Raw genomic sequence first — 14,091 nt, forward strand, 5'->3', positions numbered from 1 at the left:
CATTTTGCCCTCCATTCTGCCCCTTCCCCTCTGGTAACCACCACTCTGTTCCTTGTATCTACGTTTGGTTGTTCATTTATTTTATTAGTTTTTTATATTCCACATATGAATGAAATCATACGGTATTTGTCCTTCTCCACCTGACTTATTTAACATAATACCCACAAGGTCCATCCATGGTCTCACAAATGGTAAGAGTTCATCGTTTTTTAAATGGCTGAGTAGTATATATATACCATATCTTCTTTATTCATTCATCTGTTGATGGGCACTTAGGTTGTTTCCATATCTTGGCTATTGTGAATAATGCTGTGATGAACACAGGGGTGTACATATTAGTGTTTTCATATTCTTTGTATACATAACCAGAAGTAGGATAGCTGGATCATATGGTAGCTCTACTGTTAATTTTTTGAGGAATCTTCATACTGTTTTCCATAGTGGCTGCACAATTCCCATCAACAGTGTAAGAAGGTTCCCTTTTCTCCATAGCCTTACCAGCACTTGTTATTTCTTGCCTTTTTGATAACAGCCATTCTAGCAGGTATGAGGTGATATCTCATTGTGGTTTTGATTTGCATTCCCCTAATAATTAGTGATGCTGAGCATCTTTTCATGTTGTCCATTTGTATGTCTTCTTTGGAAAAATGTCTCTTCAGCTCCTCTGAGAAGAGGATTTTAAAAAATAAACAGCAATAATAACAGACAAAACTTAGAACAAGAAAACAAATGTTATTAAACTAACACAGGTTAGTTCAAGAGAATAAGTTTCAAAGTAAAATTCCATAATAATGTTAGCAAGCTGTATTTCCTATTTATTTTATGACTTAAGCTTATCTTCATGGCGATAAAGATCAGATGCTAGAATTATACACTTAACAAGAAACACAAGAATGTAAAGGAGGAGGATGAGAGCTTTTCGGCAATGTGACTGAGAAACTAATTAGCACTTCCTTGCCTTGCTTAGGGACTGAGCACTGTGATAACACCAAGTCTGCATTATGTTTCTAAGTGGATATACATTTTTTCTTGGTTATTTTTGGTGGTGAAGGAGAAAAGGAGAAAAAAAGGAAATAATGAACTAGAGGATTAACTTAGACTCTCCAACCAATACTCTATATACAGATCCCTCAGAAGTGAACGTCTATATTAAAATTCAGAGTCATCTCACTGTTCAGTGAATACATTCTATCCTTAAAAGACATTTGAGGAAATGAGTATGAGAAAATATGAATCACAAATGTAAAAGGACCTATTCAGTGGATTTCAAACAGTGTTTTGTAGAGACGTAGGTACCACAGAGATGTCTCTGGGATCACAGCAGGAGAAAGGAGAGGTCAAGCTGGTAGGACTGCCAGTCAGTCGAGATACTCTTTTATTTTCATACATTGGGTTCATACAAGATTTAGTTTGAAAAAAGACTAAAAGGAGTTTAATTACCTATGGTTGAATCTCTTCCTGTGCTATAGGATACTAAACTTGAGATAATAACAACTTTAAACTAGTACCCCCAACACATATATACACATTAGGGAATCCCCCCTTAAAAAAAATCTGAGGCATCACTTTTGACTTTGTTCCAGATGGTATACAAACTAAATTAGCAATAAATGCAAAGTTATAAGCCAGCCAAATTCAAATTAAAAAACTCTAATTTGACAACCTTAATATCCAACAAAAGAGGCTTGCTTGAATAAATTATGCTACACATAGATTATGGAATACTATGTACCTATTAATACAATGTTGTAGAAGAATATTTAATGATACTAAAATATGTTAATGATACAGTAAAATGAAATGTAGTATATAAATAATTGATTTTATAGAAAAATCCTCTACATATATTTGCCTAAAAAAAAAGAAAAAAAAGACTGGAACCAAAATATCAGGTGGAACTATTATCCAAAATTTTAATATTCTTCATATTTATCTGTAGCTTCTAGATTTTCAATAACAGACACATATTACTTCCATTATAAGAAAAGGATTATCATTTAAAAAATACTTTTGAAGAGTTGTCAAAATGTCTCCAAGCATAAGTGGACACTCAACTGAGCAGATCTTTGTGCCTTATGTTTATTCTAAAGCAGTAGTTCTCAACCAAGGTCAATTCTGACCCCTGGCAGATGTCTGGCAATGTCTAGAGCCATTTTTGGCTGTCACGAATGAGTGAGGGGTGCTTACGGCAGCTCGTGGGCAGAAGTCATGGATATTGCTAGACATCCTACAATGCACAGGATAACCCTAAAAACAAAGAATTATCCAGCTTGAAATGTCAGTAATACCGAGGTTGAGAAATCCTGTTCTGAAAGATTAACTAGAATGAATAAGAACTTCTTCCCCACAGGCTGTTTAATCCTCAGCTTCTCTGCTATGACTGTTGACAAGAAGATAAACTAATTCTGACAGAAACACGGCCAGCAGTCTATGCTGGATTGGCCTAATTCGATTCTCTTCACGTTTCCAAGTCAACTTCAGATATAGAGGGTCTCAATGCTTCCCCGGATCACATTCTAAATGCAGCTGTAGAAACCAGAGCATACAGCTATCTCTTTATGTGAAAAAGCCATGTTCCCTTCAGTCAATATTTTATCCCTGAACATTTTAGTAAAATGGTAGTTTATGATAACAAATTACTAGACGCTCTAAATGTGTCATATTTCTCTTTATTCCAATGCCATAAGCAAAACTCCATTTTCTTCAAAGTCTCTTTCAATAAAAACATAATATTATTTGCCAAAGGCAAGATTCCAGGGACTAAACAGAGTGCTGTTTCTTGGATCTTAATTCCATCATCTGGGCAAGCTTAATTTATATACTAGAATCTCTCTGTCTGTCATGGAAATTTTTAAAAACAAAAGAAGCAGCAGAGACAAGCCAAAGCAATGGTAAGTTAGAAGTATGAGAACTGCAACCACAGAATGAATGCAAAGTCAACAAGAAAAGCACGGATTTTTTCACAAATGGCAAAAGAGCCTGAGAAGTGGGAAGAAACATTCTGACCTCACTGGTCAGTCATAAGGCTTAGACCCCACAGCAAATATGTATCAGGAGGCACACAGAGGGCTACGGCCGGAAAAGCCTGGGGAAGGGGAGATTAGGAAAATAATGATTCATTTCTCTGAAATCCTAGAGTCTGGTTCTAGTTCACTCTAGTTCCAGTTTTTTTCTCATCCTCTGTCTTTATCTATGGATCAAAAGCACATCAAGCGTAATAAGCCCAAAAACTCAGCGTGTGAACCCAGAGGATTTTTTGAACTAGGAATCACCATGCAGCTCTGCAAGCTCTTACTGTTATTTTATAGTACTCTACATTTATAGTATACAATCTATAAAACCAAACCAACAACAACATTCCAACATACGTGAGGATTTGGTTCCAAAGTGATTCTTGAATAAGTGTAAGGAAGTTCTCCATACCATGCTGTAAGTCTTGGTTGCTGGTAAGTTACATCTAAGAAAGAAAATATAGGGCCTTTGAAATGGTTTGATGCTATTTAAGGTGTACCTACTGAGTGCCAACACCATGCCTTGCAATGTATAAGAAGCTATGAGAAATACAAAGGAAGAGTAAGGACGGGCCCTGACCCAAGGTTCCACCTTCACAGAGAGCGTGGGATTTCAGGAGTAGAATGGTGACAGCTAAAAGGAGGACGACAAGAGAAGGTACACTGGCAGAAACAGTATGGGTGAAGCTCTGAGGGGAGAATGTGTGTGACTTATTTGTGTCAGTGATGACATAAACAAGAGTGAAGGAGACACAGCGCAGATTAGGGAGGGTCTAAAATGCAGGCTATGGAGTCTGAATCCTTGTAGGTAGGAACTTGTGGCACCAACGTCCATACAAAAAACAAGACAAACTGTTCACCCATGTGCCACCCTTGTGTAAGCCCTTTTGATTCCAAATGAAGAAAAAAGTGCTCTGACCAATCATAGCATGTAGCTAATTTTAGTCAGAAGGTTTTGATGTCCAATTTATTTAGAGAGGGAGTTACCCATAGATCTGCTATTTTTCCTACAATTGATTTCAACCACTACAACAATAAAAACAACAATAATAAAAGCAGCTAACATTCACTGAAGGCTTACTATGTAGCAGGCATTCTGTTAAGTACTTATCATGCACTATCTCATTTAATTATCACAACAACCATGTAAGATAGGTATCAATATTATTATTCACTCTATTTTACAGATCAGAAAATCAGAAAATTATTTAACTGTAATTTGTTTAAAATTAACAATTATTTTGAAAGACAGAGCCAGCAATCAAAGCCAAGTCCGTCACCAAAAGCCCTGCTGTAGAAACTGCTGGGAATTAGAAGGCTGCCCTGAAAGAGCTGACTCTCATTCTGACACCTGAGTTACAAAAATGATGCCAGTATACTTTGCCTCTTTCTCCACAGAAAATTTAAATTCACTCAATGTGCCACAAAGGAAATTCTATGCTAGAGCACAGGCGCTCCCCAGTGACCGCCTCTGGTATAGCAGGTACTGTTGCTTGTGGATGACCACAGAGGAGCCTGTTCCAAGTCAGGTAATCTCAACAAGCTCAGTAGAACACTACAGATGCTGAAGCTAAGGGAGACTGGACTCTTCTAGTGAAACTAAAATGAGAATAAAAAGCTGATAAAAAGGATCACAAAAGAATATATGCCAAATAGAATCAGGAAAAAAAGTTCTGGAAGTTTCTATGAAGAAAGAGGAAAGCTGGCACCATTTGCAGTAATAAATAGTGAACAAACACAAAAGGAGATAAGCATATCAACCACAGTTCAGTCAAACCAAACGTCCTTTGCTTCCCTGAACGCCCATCTTCTGCCATGTTCTGAGAACCACTTGCTGTTTCTTCTGCCAGGTACACTCTTCTCTGTCCCCTTTGACAGGCTAATTCTCACTCATCCTGAGGCTTCCAGTCAGGTTTTGAATCTCTGTTTAAATCTGGCTGTGGTGCAAAGAAGCAACGGTGCAAAGAAGCAACGGTATTGGAATACATTCCGGAAAGGAAGACCAAACATCAACAACTGTGATCTCAGAGATCTACTTACCCTCTCTGATGCCAGTCCTCTGTTTCCAGGGAACATCCTGACAAAGCTGTGCAAATACTGAGTCGGCTTCTTTTAAGTCAACAAAGCCAGGATACAAACACACCCTTGATGCAGAAAGAACAGTTATTAACTAAAGAACACAGAAAAAGATGAGTTAGACTCTAATCATTAGCAGAATAAATTAATCTGGATGATGCTTCCTTTCGTGGGGAGATGAAATCATCTTACCACACCTCCAGAGCTTAATATCACCCAGATCACGATGCTCCAGATGTAAAATAAACCTCTTTCAAGTTAAGACAAATAAAAGAGGCAACGAAGGATAAAGAGGTACATGACAGCTTTCATAGCTATGGTTCAAATATTACCCAAGCACTGCTTAGCTGTGAAACCTTGGACAAGTTACTTAACCTCTCTGAACCTTGGTTTTTCTCATCTGTAACACAAAGATGATCTCCACCTTATAGCATCACTGTGAAATGTAGAATAACTAATAAAATGCTTGGCCCTGTGTTGCTTTAACAATTGGTAGTCTTCTAAGACTATGCTAATTGTAGGGAAAGCAATCATTTATAACTATCAAAATAAACATATCCAAATGAGGGTTCTTTCTCTCATTGAATATACACTTATTTCAACAGTGCCAAGCCAGCTCAAAATTGTTTTGGCTATCTTTTTTTTTTTCTCCTTTAAACAGCTTTATTGAGGTATAATTTACATGCTGTAAAATTCAACAAAGAATAATGTCTTCAAGGTTTATCCATGTTGTAGCACATTATCAGAACATTTCTTTTTACGGTAGAATAAAATATTTCATTATATAGACATACTGCATTTTCTTTATCCATTCACCAACGGATGGACATTTGAGTTGTTTCTACTTTTGCCTACTATGAACGCTGCTATGGACACTCACATGCAAGTCTTTGTGTGGATGTATGTTTTCATTTCTCTTGGGTAAGACACCTAGGAGTGAAGTTGCTGGGTCATATGGTAAATGTATGCTTAACTTTTTAAGAAACCATCAAACTTTTTTCTAAAAGGGTTGTACTATTTTACATTCCCACCAGCAATACAGGAAGGCTCTAATTTTTCCACATCCTCATTTATAATAACACTTATTATTGTCTTTTTGATTATGGAAATTCTAGTGAATATAAAGTGGTATTTCATTGTGGTTTTGATTTCTGTGTCCCTAATATACTATTTCATTTTAACAATGCATTTGGCTTTTTTGGATACCTTTCTTAAGAAATGTTCTGAAAGCCCATGGAACACTCTCTTCAACAGCCTTGTTGGTAGTAAATTTTCACTCTTTAAAGGTACATTTTTTTTTTAACAAGTAATTTATTAATTAATTTTAACCTGTTGTCCAATTTAAGATGTTTGGATCTGAATTATTACTTTTTTCCAGTTTTACTAAGATATAATTGACATACAGCACTGTGTAAGTTTACAGTGTACAGCCTAATGATTTGGCTTACACATATTGTGAAATGATTTTGTGAAAGAGCCAAAGCTCACCTGAAGCCATACCAGGTTAACAATGAGATGTGACCAAAATAATGCAACTGGTTTTCTTGTGTGACTATTAAACTTGCTTTAAAAGGGAAGTTCTGAAAAAGGCTATAACAATAGCAGTGCCAGCGGACTAATTATAGAGGCTTCCAAGTCCAACAGCAACTCTTTCTAAGCAATTCATTTAGATAGATAAGTTCTGATTTATTTAAATGTCTCATTATTTTATAGTGACATGCATTAAGGTGATGCTTTCAAAATGTTCTGAAACAATGACTAATGCCTAATATACCCTAAATCATATATGCTTTAATTTTATTGAAATCTACCTTTATATAGCAATATGACATAACTTAATATATATTATATATAATAATGTATGATTAACATAATATGTAATAATATTCGATTGGCCAAAAAGTTCGTTCAGTTTTAAATAAAAATAAAAGACACATTTTCCACTTTCACCAAGAACTTTATTGAACAACGTATTCACTAACCGAACAATCTTTTTGCCAACCCAATACATACAATGTAATCTAACAATAATAATAATAATGTAACACAAACAGCACAGAAGTTGAGGCCAAACCCAACTCTAATATTAAATTACTCTGTAGCCTACGAAAAAGTACTCAATCTCCCTGGACCTCATTTCCTCACCTGAAAAACTGGAAAAGTAAGCTACTATACCTGAGAGGCTTTGAAAATGTTTTGAAGCTAGTATAAAAGGAGATATTACCACATTAATTACTTTAATCAAGGGAGTAGAATATTTTAAGAGACTGTAACTCAGTGATAATTATAGTCCCTTTCTAGTGAGGATTCACTTACCTAGATACGCCTGTGGGTGACAGGCTGATTTCATACACACCCTCTTTACTAAAGAAACAAAGAAAACAAACACTTGTTAGTGTCTAGCAAAGCAATATACTGCACGTAGCAGAAGGAAGGGTTGTCCTGCAGAGTTCACAAAGTCCTAGCTCACCAAAATCACTTCACGACGAAGGCGCACTACGAGGGAAGTACAGCCCCACCTTCTTCTAACACTTAGGTAAGGGGCAACAGTGTGGTAATCATTAATGGCACTGGGATTGGAATCCTGACAAAATCAGGCCATGGAGGCAAAAACCAAGACCATATAAATTCTAGTGCTATCCCTTTATATTTCACCCATAATTCAGGCTGATGCGGTGCAGGAATCTATCACACAAAGGGGTGGCAAACAGAGTACCCCCTTGGAGACTCTGGAATAGAGATACATTGAACAGAAGCAAGTACAAGGTCCCCATGAGCTAGCTCCACCTCCTGACAGTTCCCACAGACGCATCAGCTTCCACAGTAATTACTGCTGGGAATCTTCTGAACACACCACATGTCTAACCCCATGCTTTTCTACATGCTGGCATGCCTCCCCGCCATCTAGCACCCCCAATCCACCACCCCCAGCTTTGGTCCAGCGGAAAATTCTAATTCATCCCTCAAAATCTCAGCTCAGCATCACCTTCTCTAAACCTTTCCTGACCTGTAATCCAGGCAAATACTGTTAGCTATCTCATCCTCTGTCACCACACCACATTACCTACAAGTCTACACTTCCAAGATATCTAGGATTACACCTTATCTGACTACATGTCTATTTCATTTACTAGACTATGGGCTCCTGAAGGGCTGGAATGGGTTATTTTTCTGTTTCCTAGTGCCTGGCACATAACAGATGAGCAGTAAAAAGCTTACTGAACTTAATCAAATGTGCAACAGTACAAAACTGTTACAGATGGGCAGGGTAGTGAGGTCTATAACCCACCATGGTGAGAAAAGTGACCCAGACTGGAGAGGTACCTCTGTCAAGATAACTGTGTCAGATTCTTCTCACAGAGATAAGTTATAGAGAATAACATAAAGGGACAGTATTTCCATCACCCTTTTCCACGTGAGTTAGCAGTTCATGATCTTTGAGCTGGGCTCTTAGGTAGATGTGTGAGCCACTCTGAGCCAAAATGTAGGCAGAGTTATTATCGTAAACATTTAGCACATTTCAAAATGAGCTGCCTATAAAGCTTCCTAGAGTGTGAATATAATATTTCAGTGTGATATATTTTGGGCCACATTTAGAAACACTCACTTCAAATGTGAGGGACATTTCTGGCTATTAAAAAAAAAAATCTAGAGACTTCCCTAGATTCCCTTCCACTTCCTGGCACGGTGGTCAAGAATCCGCCTGCCAATGCAGGGGACACGGGATCAATCCCTGATCCGGGAAGATCCCACATGCCACGGAGCAACTAAGCCCGTGCGCCACAACTACTGAGCTTGCCCTCTAGGGCCCGTGAGCCACAACTACTGAAGCCCACGTGCCTAGAGTCCGTGCTCCACAACAAGAGAAGCCACCGCAGTAAGAAGCCCATGCACCGCAATGAAAAATAGTCCCCTCTCACCACAACTAGAGAAAGCCCGTGCGCAGCATCGAAGACCCAGTGAGGCCAAAAAAAAAATTCTAGCATAGTTAGCTTCAGATAAACAGAATTAACAAACCCTATGGTCAACGAGGAATGAGTACTGTCATTTTCTTCTGACTTGGAAATTCACAATTGTCCATTTTTTCAACCTGAATGTCCTATCTGTAACAGGTTTCATGGTTTTGTTTCTTCTTTTTACCACCAAATGGAGGCAGTATCACATTTGTGTTTGCAAAACAAAGACTGTTAGAGCTACCATACTGGGTCTTAAGTGATTATACAGTCCAAACCCTTAATACTACAGACAAGGAAACAAAAGTCCAGAGAGATAGCAATAACTTACCTAAGGACTAGGTAAGTTACCATATCTAACTAATGGCAAGGTCACAACTACATACCCTCTTTGAAAGTATGATGACATCTGTGTTCATTTTAAATTTTTTTAAGATATACAAGTCAATCTGCAAACAGCCAAACAGCTTAACAGTTGTTCACGAGCAATAGCATACACATAATGCTAATTTGCTAAAATAAAAGGATGCTTTCTACTGATAATTTATCTGCATCAGATGGAAACTGAGAAGCAGGAAAAGAGGAATCAAAGCATCTTTCATCATTTTGGAAAAGAGTATTTTAGACACAGATCACTATAAGAGAAATGTTTACTATCATTTAATTGCTCTGGAAGAGTTATGTGGTTTTAAGAAATGAACTGTAAGAGCATCTAAATTTCTAGCAGTTTTCTTAAGCATTGCTAGTAAAATGATACTTACAGGTTTTTCAAAGAGCCATGTTTCAATGACTCAGGAAAAAATCCCTCTCTGTCTTTACCTAGGAGATGTTTTAACTACTATCTGCAGACATATTAGTGAAATAGGGTCTGGAAATCTACACCAGAGCCAAGAGTTTAATGTACAGATATCTGGTTGCATTTCCCACACCATCTGCAAATTCAGAAAGGCTTCTCAAAAGACCAAGTTTAAAGACATCTGAGACAGGAGTATCCCAGCCTAAAATTTACACACATTGGCCATTATCTTTTCCAGATGGAAAAACCAGGGTGAGGGAAAGATCCTGGACTCTCCCTTTCACTGTGGGCAATAGTTACAGGAGGGCAGCAATTTACTTACTCGATCACTTGTGGCTCTGGGGCTCTGCGTACCACCTGCAAGGAAAAAGCCAGGTCTGATTTCTGAATGATTCCTAATCCTCAGGAAGGCTTACTTGCAGGATTACTGTATCCTCTCATTTCTAGTCAAAATAAATCAGGTTTAAACCTCTCCCTTTTTTATCCTAAGCTCTCACTATCCCACCAGAAACTCTTGTTTCTATTCTTCTTAGAACTACGTCACAGTTACTAGTGGGCAGTAAAAGATGACAAAATTAGAATTAATACATTTTCCTAGCAGTCAGCAGCTCTGGAAAAACCATCTTTCCAAGGGATTTTTTAAAATAGAAGATATACTAGGAAATAAGGGGTTTTAATATTACTTATATAATTATTACTACAGCAAAATGCCTGATTTTTAGCTCTTTTTCCCCATGTTATTAAAAAGTGACTCTTCACCCTTTCTTACATCCTTCCCAGTGGAAGAAAAAGCTAAAAAGATCAGGCATTGTAGTAGCTGAAATTTCAATCCAATTCCAGAGATATGTGTTATACTAGCAATTTTTAGGACCATTAGAACTTAGATAACTAATGCAAGCTCTAGTCATGGTATAACCTCTAACCTCTAGTCATGGTACACGTCCTTGCCAAAAAAAATGGGAACTATATATGCCTACAAATTGGGGGAAGACTACAAAGAATCCTCAGACATACTAAGAAACTGATACTCCATATTTCATTATTATTATAATACTTTCAACTCTCTTTTTATTAGTGAGTTTATTCTGTCACTATTTATTTGAGTGTCTACTATGTGACTGTTGCTTTTATAAATAAATCTTTGTTACTGTTGAAGAAGAAACAAGAATTTACCTCCTGGGGTTCTTTGAACACAAACTGTCTGTCAGACAGACGATGCTCCTTGTTCATCCAGGTTTGGCCAGGTCTCTGTTGGAGATGGTTCTCAGCAGTGGGAGCTGAAGCAAGAGAGAGAAGAGACTCAAACCTTAACATCAATTGAAATGGAAGTCCACTATAAACCAAAAGGATATACATAAAATAGGATGATACTTGTCCAGACACACACACACACACACACACACACACACACACACACACACACACACACACACACACACACACACACACACACACACACACACACACACACACACACACACACACACACACACACACGAGATCCCCACAGGTTCTTGCCTGGCTGAGCAATGGCCTGGCTCTTAGCAGGGCCAGCCCAGGCTCCCTGCACTCGGGCTCGCCGTCTTTTGTCCTCCATGTTGATCGAGAAGGTTTCTGCTCTCAGCTTTCAGAATATTTCATTCCTGATTCAAACTACACAATGGTATCTGTTTAAAGAAAAAAAAAAAAAGATGTTTTAGTTGGGGTTGTGAGAGCTTGGACTATCAAGGGGTAATTATAATCCTTTCAAGCAGACGAGATGGTTCAATAGCAATCAGAGCTTCTACATGAAATCAACATCTGACATCACAACATCTCAGTCAAGGAGCCTACTAAGTCACTTGGGGATGCTGCTTTTAATGTTTATCTTTTGCAATGTTTATCTTTTAATGTTTATGTTATCACAGTACTTTCACTTCATTCGCAAAAAAGGAGATGTTAAGAAATTCTAAAACCAGGACCTATCAAAAACCACATTACTCTTATTAGTCCCCCAAGAGCAGAACACAGAGAAACTGTAAAACTCCACCTATGAACATTCAGAAATAGGCTAAGACACAGTTTCCCAGGGCATTGCCATATTCCATTATCACAGGCTGCATCAAACTTCCACGGAAGCTTGTTAAAAACACCTATGGCCTGTCTCAGGATGTGATGTAGGATAGACACAGGTGTTTGTCTTTATAACAAGCATTGTAGGAGATGATGATAAACAGGTATGTAAGGCCCACAAAGTTAAGCAGCTCACCCAGTGTCACTCAGGAAATCAACAGTAGGTAGACTAACATTCAAATTTTATTACGTTCCAGTCTTCAGCTAAGTAAAAAATCCACCTCGTCATGGCCAGTAATACTAATTTGACATTTTTGACAATAAAAGTCTAGCCCACAGCAAATACAGGAGCATGCACAGCTACAAAAAAAACAAAAATGGGAAGGCGGGGGAGTATTCCAACCCTATAATCCATTTCCATCTCAAGTTCTCAAAGGTAACAGGCTCATTTGATAGCTTATTTAGCCTACAGATTCCCAGCTCCACCTCCAGACCTTCTGATTCAGTAGAATAAAGCTGGTCCCGGGAATCTGTATGTTTAACAAATTCCCCCAAATGATAAGTCTGTAAGTCTTCTTATTTAATAGGTGGGGAGAGGACAGAGGCTGTCATCTGCCCAAAAAGTTAATGGCAGAACCAAATACCAACTCTCCAGTCTCACATGATTTGCAGAGTAAGCCCTCATGTGACATTTTCTCTCAAGTGAGGCCTTAAAACCTTAACACAACAATTAGCTACCGTTCTTGCTATGTTCACAGGGGAGCGATGTGTTACTATTATATGCACAGTACGGCTGTTGAAAATACAGATTCCAGAACCCCATCCCAGACCTACTGAATTTGCAGTCCCAGACACGGTTAACTAACCCCACCTTCCATGCTGAGATTCTTTACTCGAGTTAAGTGTGAGAACCCTGCTGCAGTGCAAACAGCAAGGGTTCTGGAGCCAGCCAGATCTGACACGTCCCAGCTGCATGGCCTGAGGCAAACGACTTAACATTTCTGAGCCTGTTTCTTCCTCTGTAAACAGAAGAACCAATACTTCTCTCACGGTCCAAGTGCGGGTTAAGCGCTCCCCGAAGGTAAGAGAGCCTAGTCCCGACGATAAGGGTTAGCAACTTTCTCTATTTTAGACCCTTCTTTCCTGGGAGGCCCTGAACGAGGTCCCGGAGGTCGCTCGGGAAGGGACCTCAGGGCGGTCCCCACACTCGGAGCCCCGGGCACCCAGCGATAGGCCTGGAACCCTCACCTGCCGGCGGAGACGGGCGCAGAGGTTCAAAGCCGCTCGTCCTAAAGTAAACTCCGCTGCCCCCGACCTGCTCCGCCGCCCGCGGTCCGGCGAACCTTGAGCGCCGGGTACCGACTCCAGCAACTCTCAACCACAGGCCGCGGCGTCAGGCACTTCCTCTGACGTCACGTGCCGCGGCCGCCGCTTCCGGCGCCACCTCCTGGAATCCGGGCAGCTCTGCGTTCCCCGCGCCTGGAGGGCCGACTCGCTGAAGGTGCAGGTGGTAGGGCCGGGGTTCGAGGGGAGCACAGAGATTGAGCGTGCGGTGGGGCGCCGTGCGGGGCCGGGATATGGCGAAGGTGGGAATGAAGACGTATTAACTAGGCCGAAGTCCCTCTGGACATTCCCCGCACACCCCTAACTAGAGACGTCCAAGAGCCCGCTTCTTTGGTCTGTGCGGAAAGAGCGACTGAGACCCAGCGGGCCTGGCAGAAGGGCGAAGGCGTTGGGGGAACCTGGTTCTGATGTACTGAGCAAAAGGATTTGACTTTTATCCCGAAAGCCATTCAGAGTCTAAGATGCACCTCCATTGTGTTGCCACTGCAGCCTGTGCATACCTCGATCATAGCACTTAGACCAGGGCATGGGACCACGCCTTATTCGTTATGGCTCTACAGTGCTAACAAATTTTGCGTGAGAGAAGAGACCTGGGTTTCCGTCTATACACCATCATTTACTAGGTGTATAATCTAGGTCGCGTACCCTGCTTCTTTATAAAATGGGCACAGCTTCTGTTGGGAGGATTAAATGAGATAATATATTTAAAGAATTTAGCACAATGCCTGGAATGCAGTAGAAACTCTGTAAATGTTAAGAGTGTCTTCTCTTCAACCCATCTGAGTTCTTGAGAAACATCTTTAAAGTGGCCATGGTAAATCATGTACCTTACAGTGTGAAAATAGCAAAAGTAGCACTA

General features: G+C 39.6%; 1 protein-coding gene across 1 annotated transcript in view; it reads right to left on the reverse strand.

Annotated features, from left to right (window-relative positions):
* The window catches only part of ALKBH3 (alkB homolog 3, alpha-ketoglutarate dependent dioxygenase), a 35,896-nt gene extending 22,604 nt beyond the window's left edge, over positions 1 to 13,292 (reverse strand). Inside the window, exons 1-7 of the mRNA XM_060159365.1 lie at positions 13,137 to 13,292; positions 11,355 to 11,503; positions 11,010 to 11,113; positions 10,159 to 10,193; positions 7,404 to 7,451; positions 5,052 to 5,155; positions 3,369 to 3,457 (exon numbers count right to left, since the gene is read on the reverse strand). Coding sequence (XP_060015348.1) covers positions 3,369 to 3,457; positions 5,052 to 5,155; positions 7,404 to 7,451; positions 10,159 to 10,193; positions 11,010 to 11,113; positions 11,355 to 11,433 — 459 coding nt within the window. The 5' untranslated portion in view covers positions 11,434 to 11,503; positions 13,137 to 13,292. The remainder of the gene's footprint in view (positions 1 to 3,368; positions 3,458 to 5,051; positions 5,156 to 7,403; positions 7,452 to 10,158; positions 10,194 to 11,009; positions 11,114 to 11,354; positions 11,504 to 13,136) is intronic.
* Between the last annotated feature and the right edge of the window lie 799 nt (positions 13,293 to 14,091).

The sequence above is a fragment of the Lagenorhynchus albirostris genome, chromosome 9, assembly GCF_949774975.1.
Source record: "Lagenorhynchus albirostris chromosome 9, mLagAlb1.1, whole genome shotgun sequence".
NCBI lineage: Eukaryota > Metazoa > Chordata > Mammalia > Artiodactyla > Delphinidae > Lagenorhynchus > Lagenorhynchus albirostris.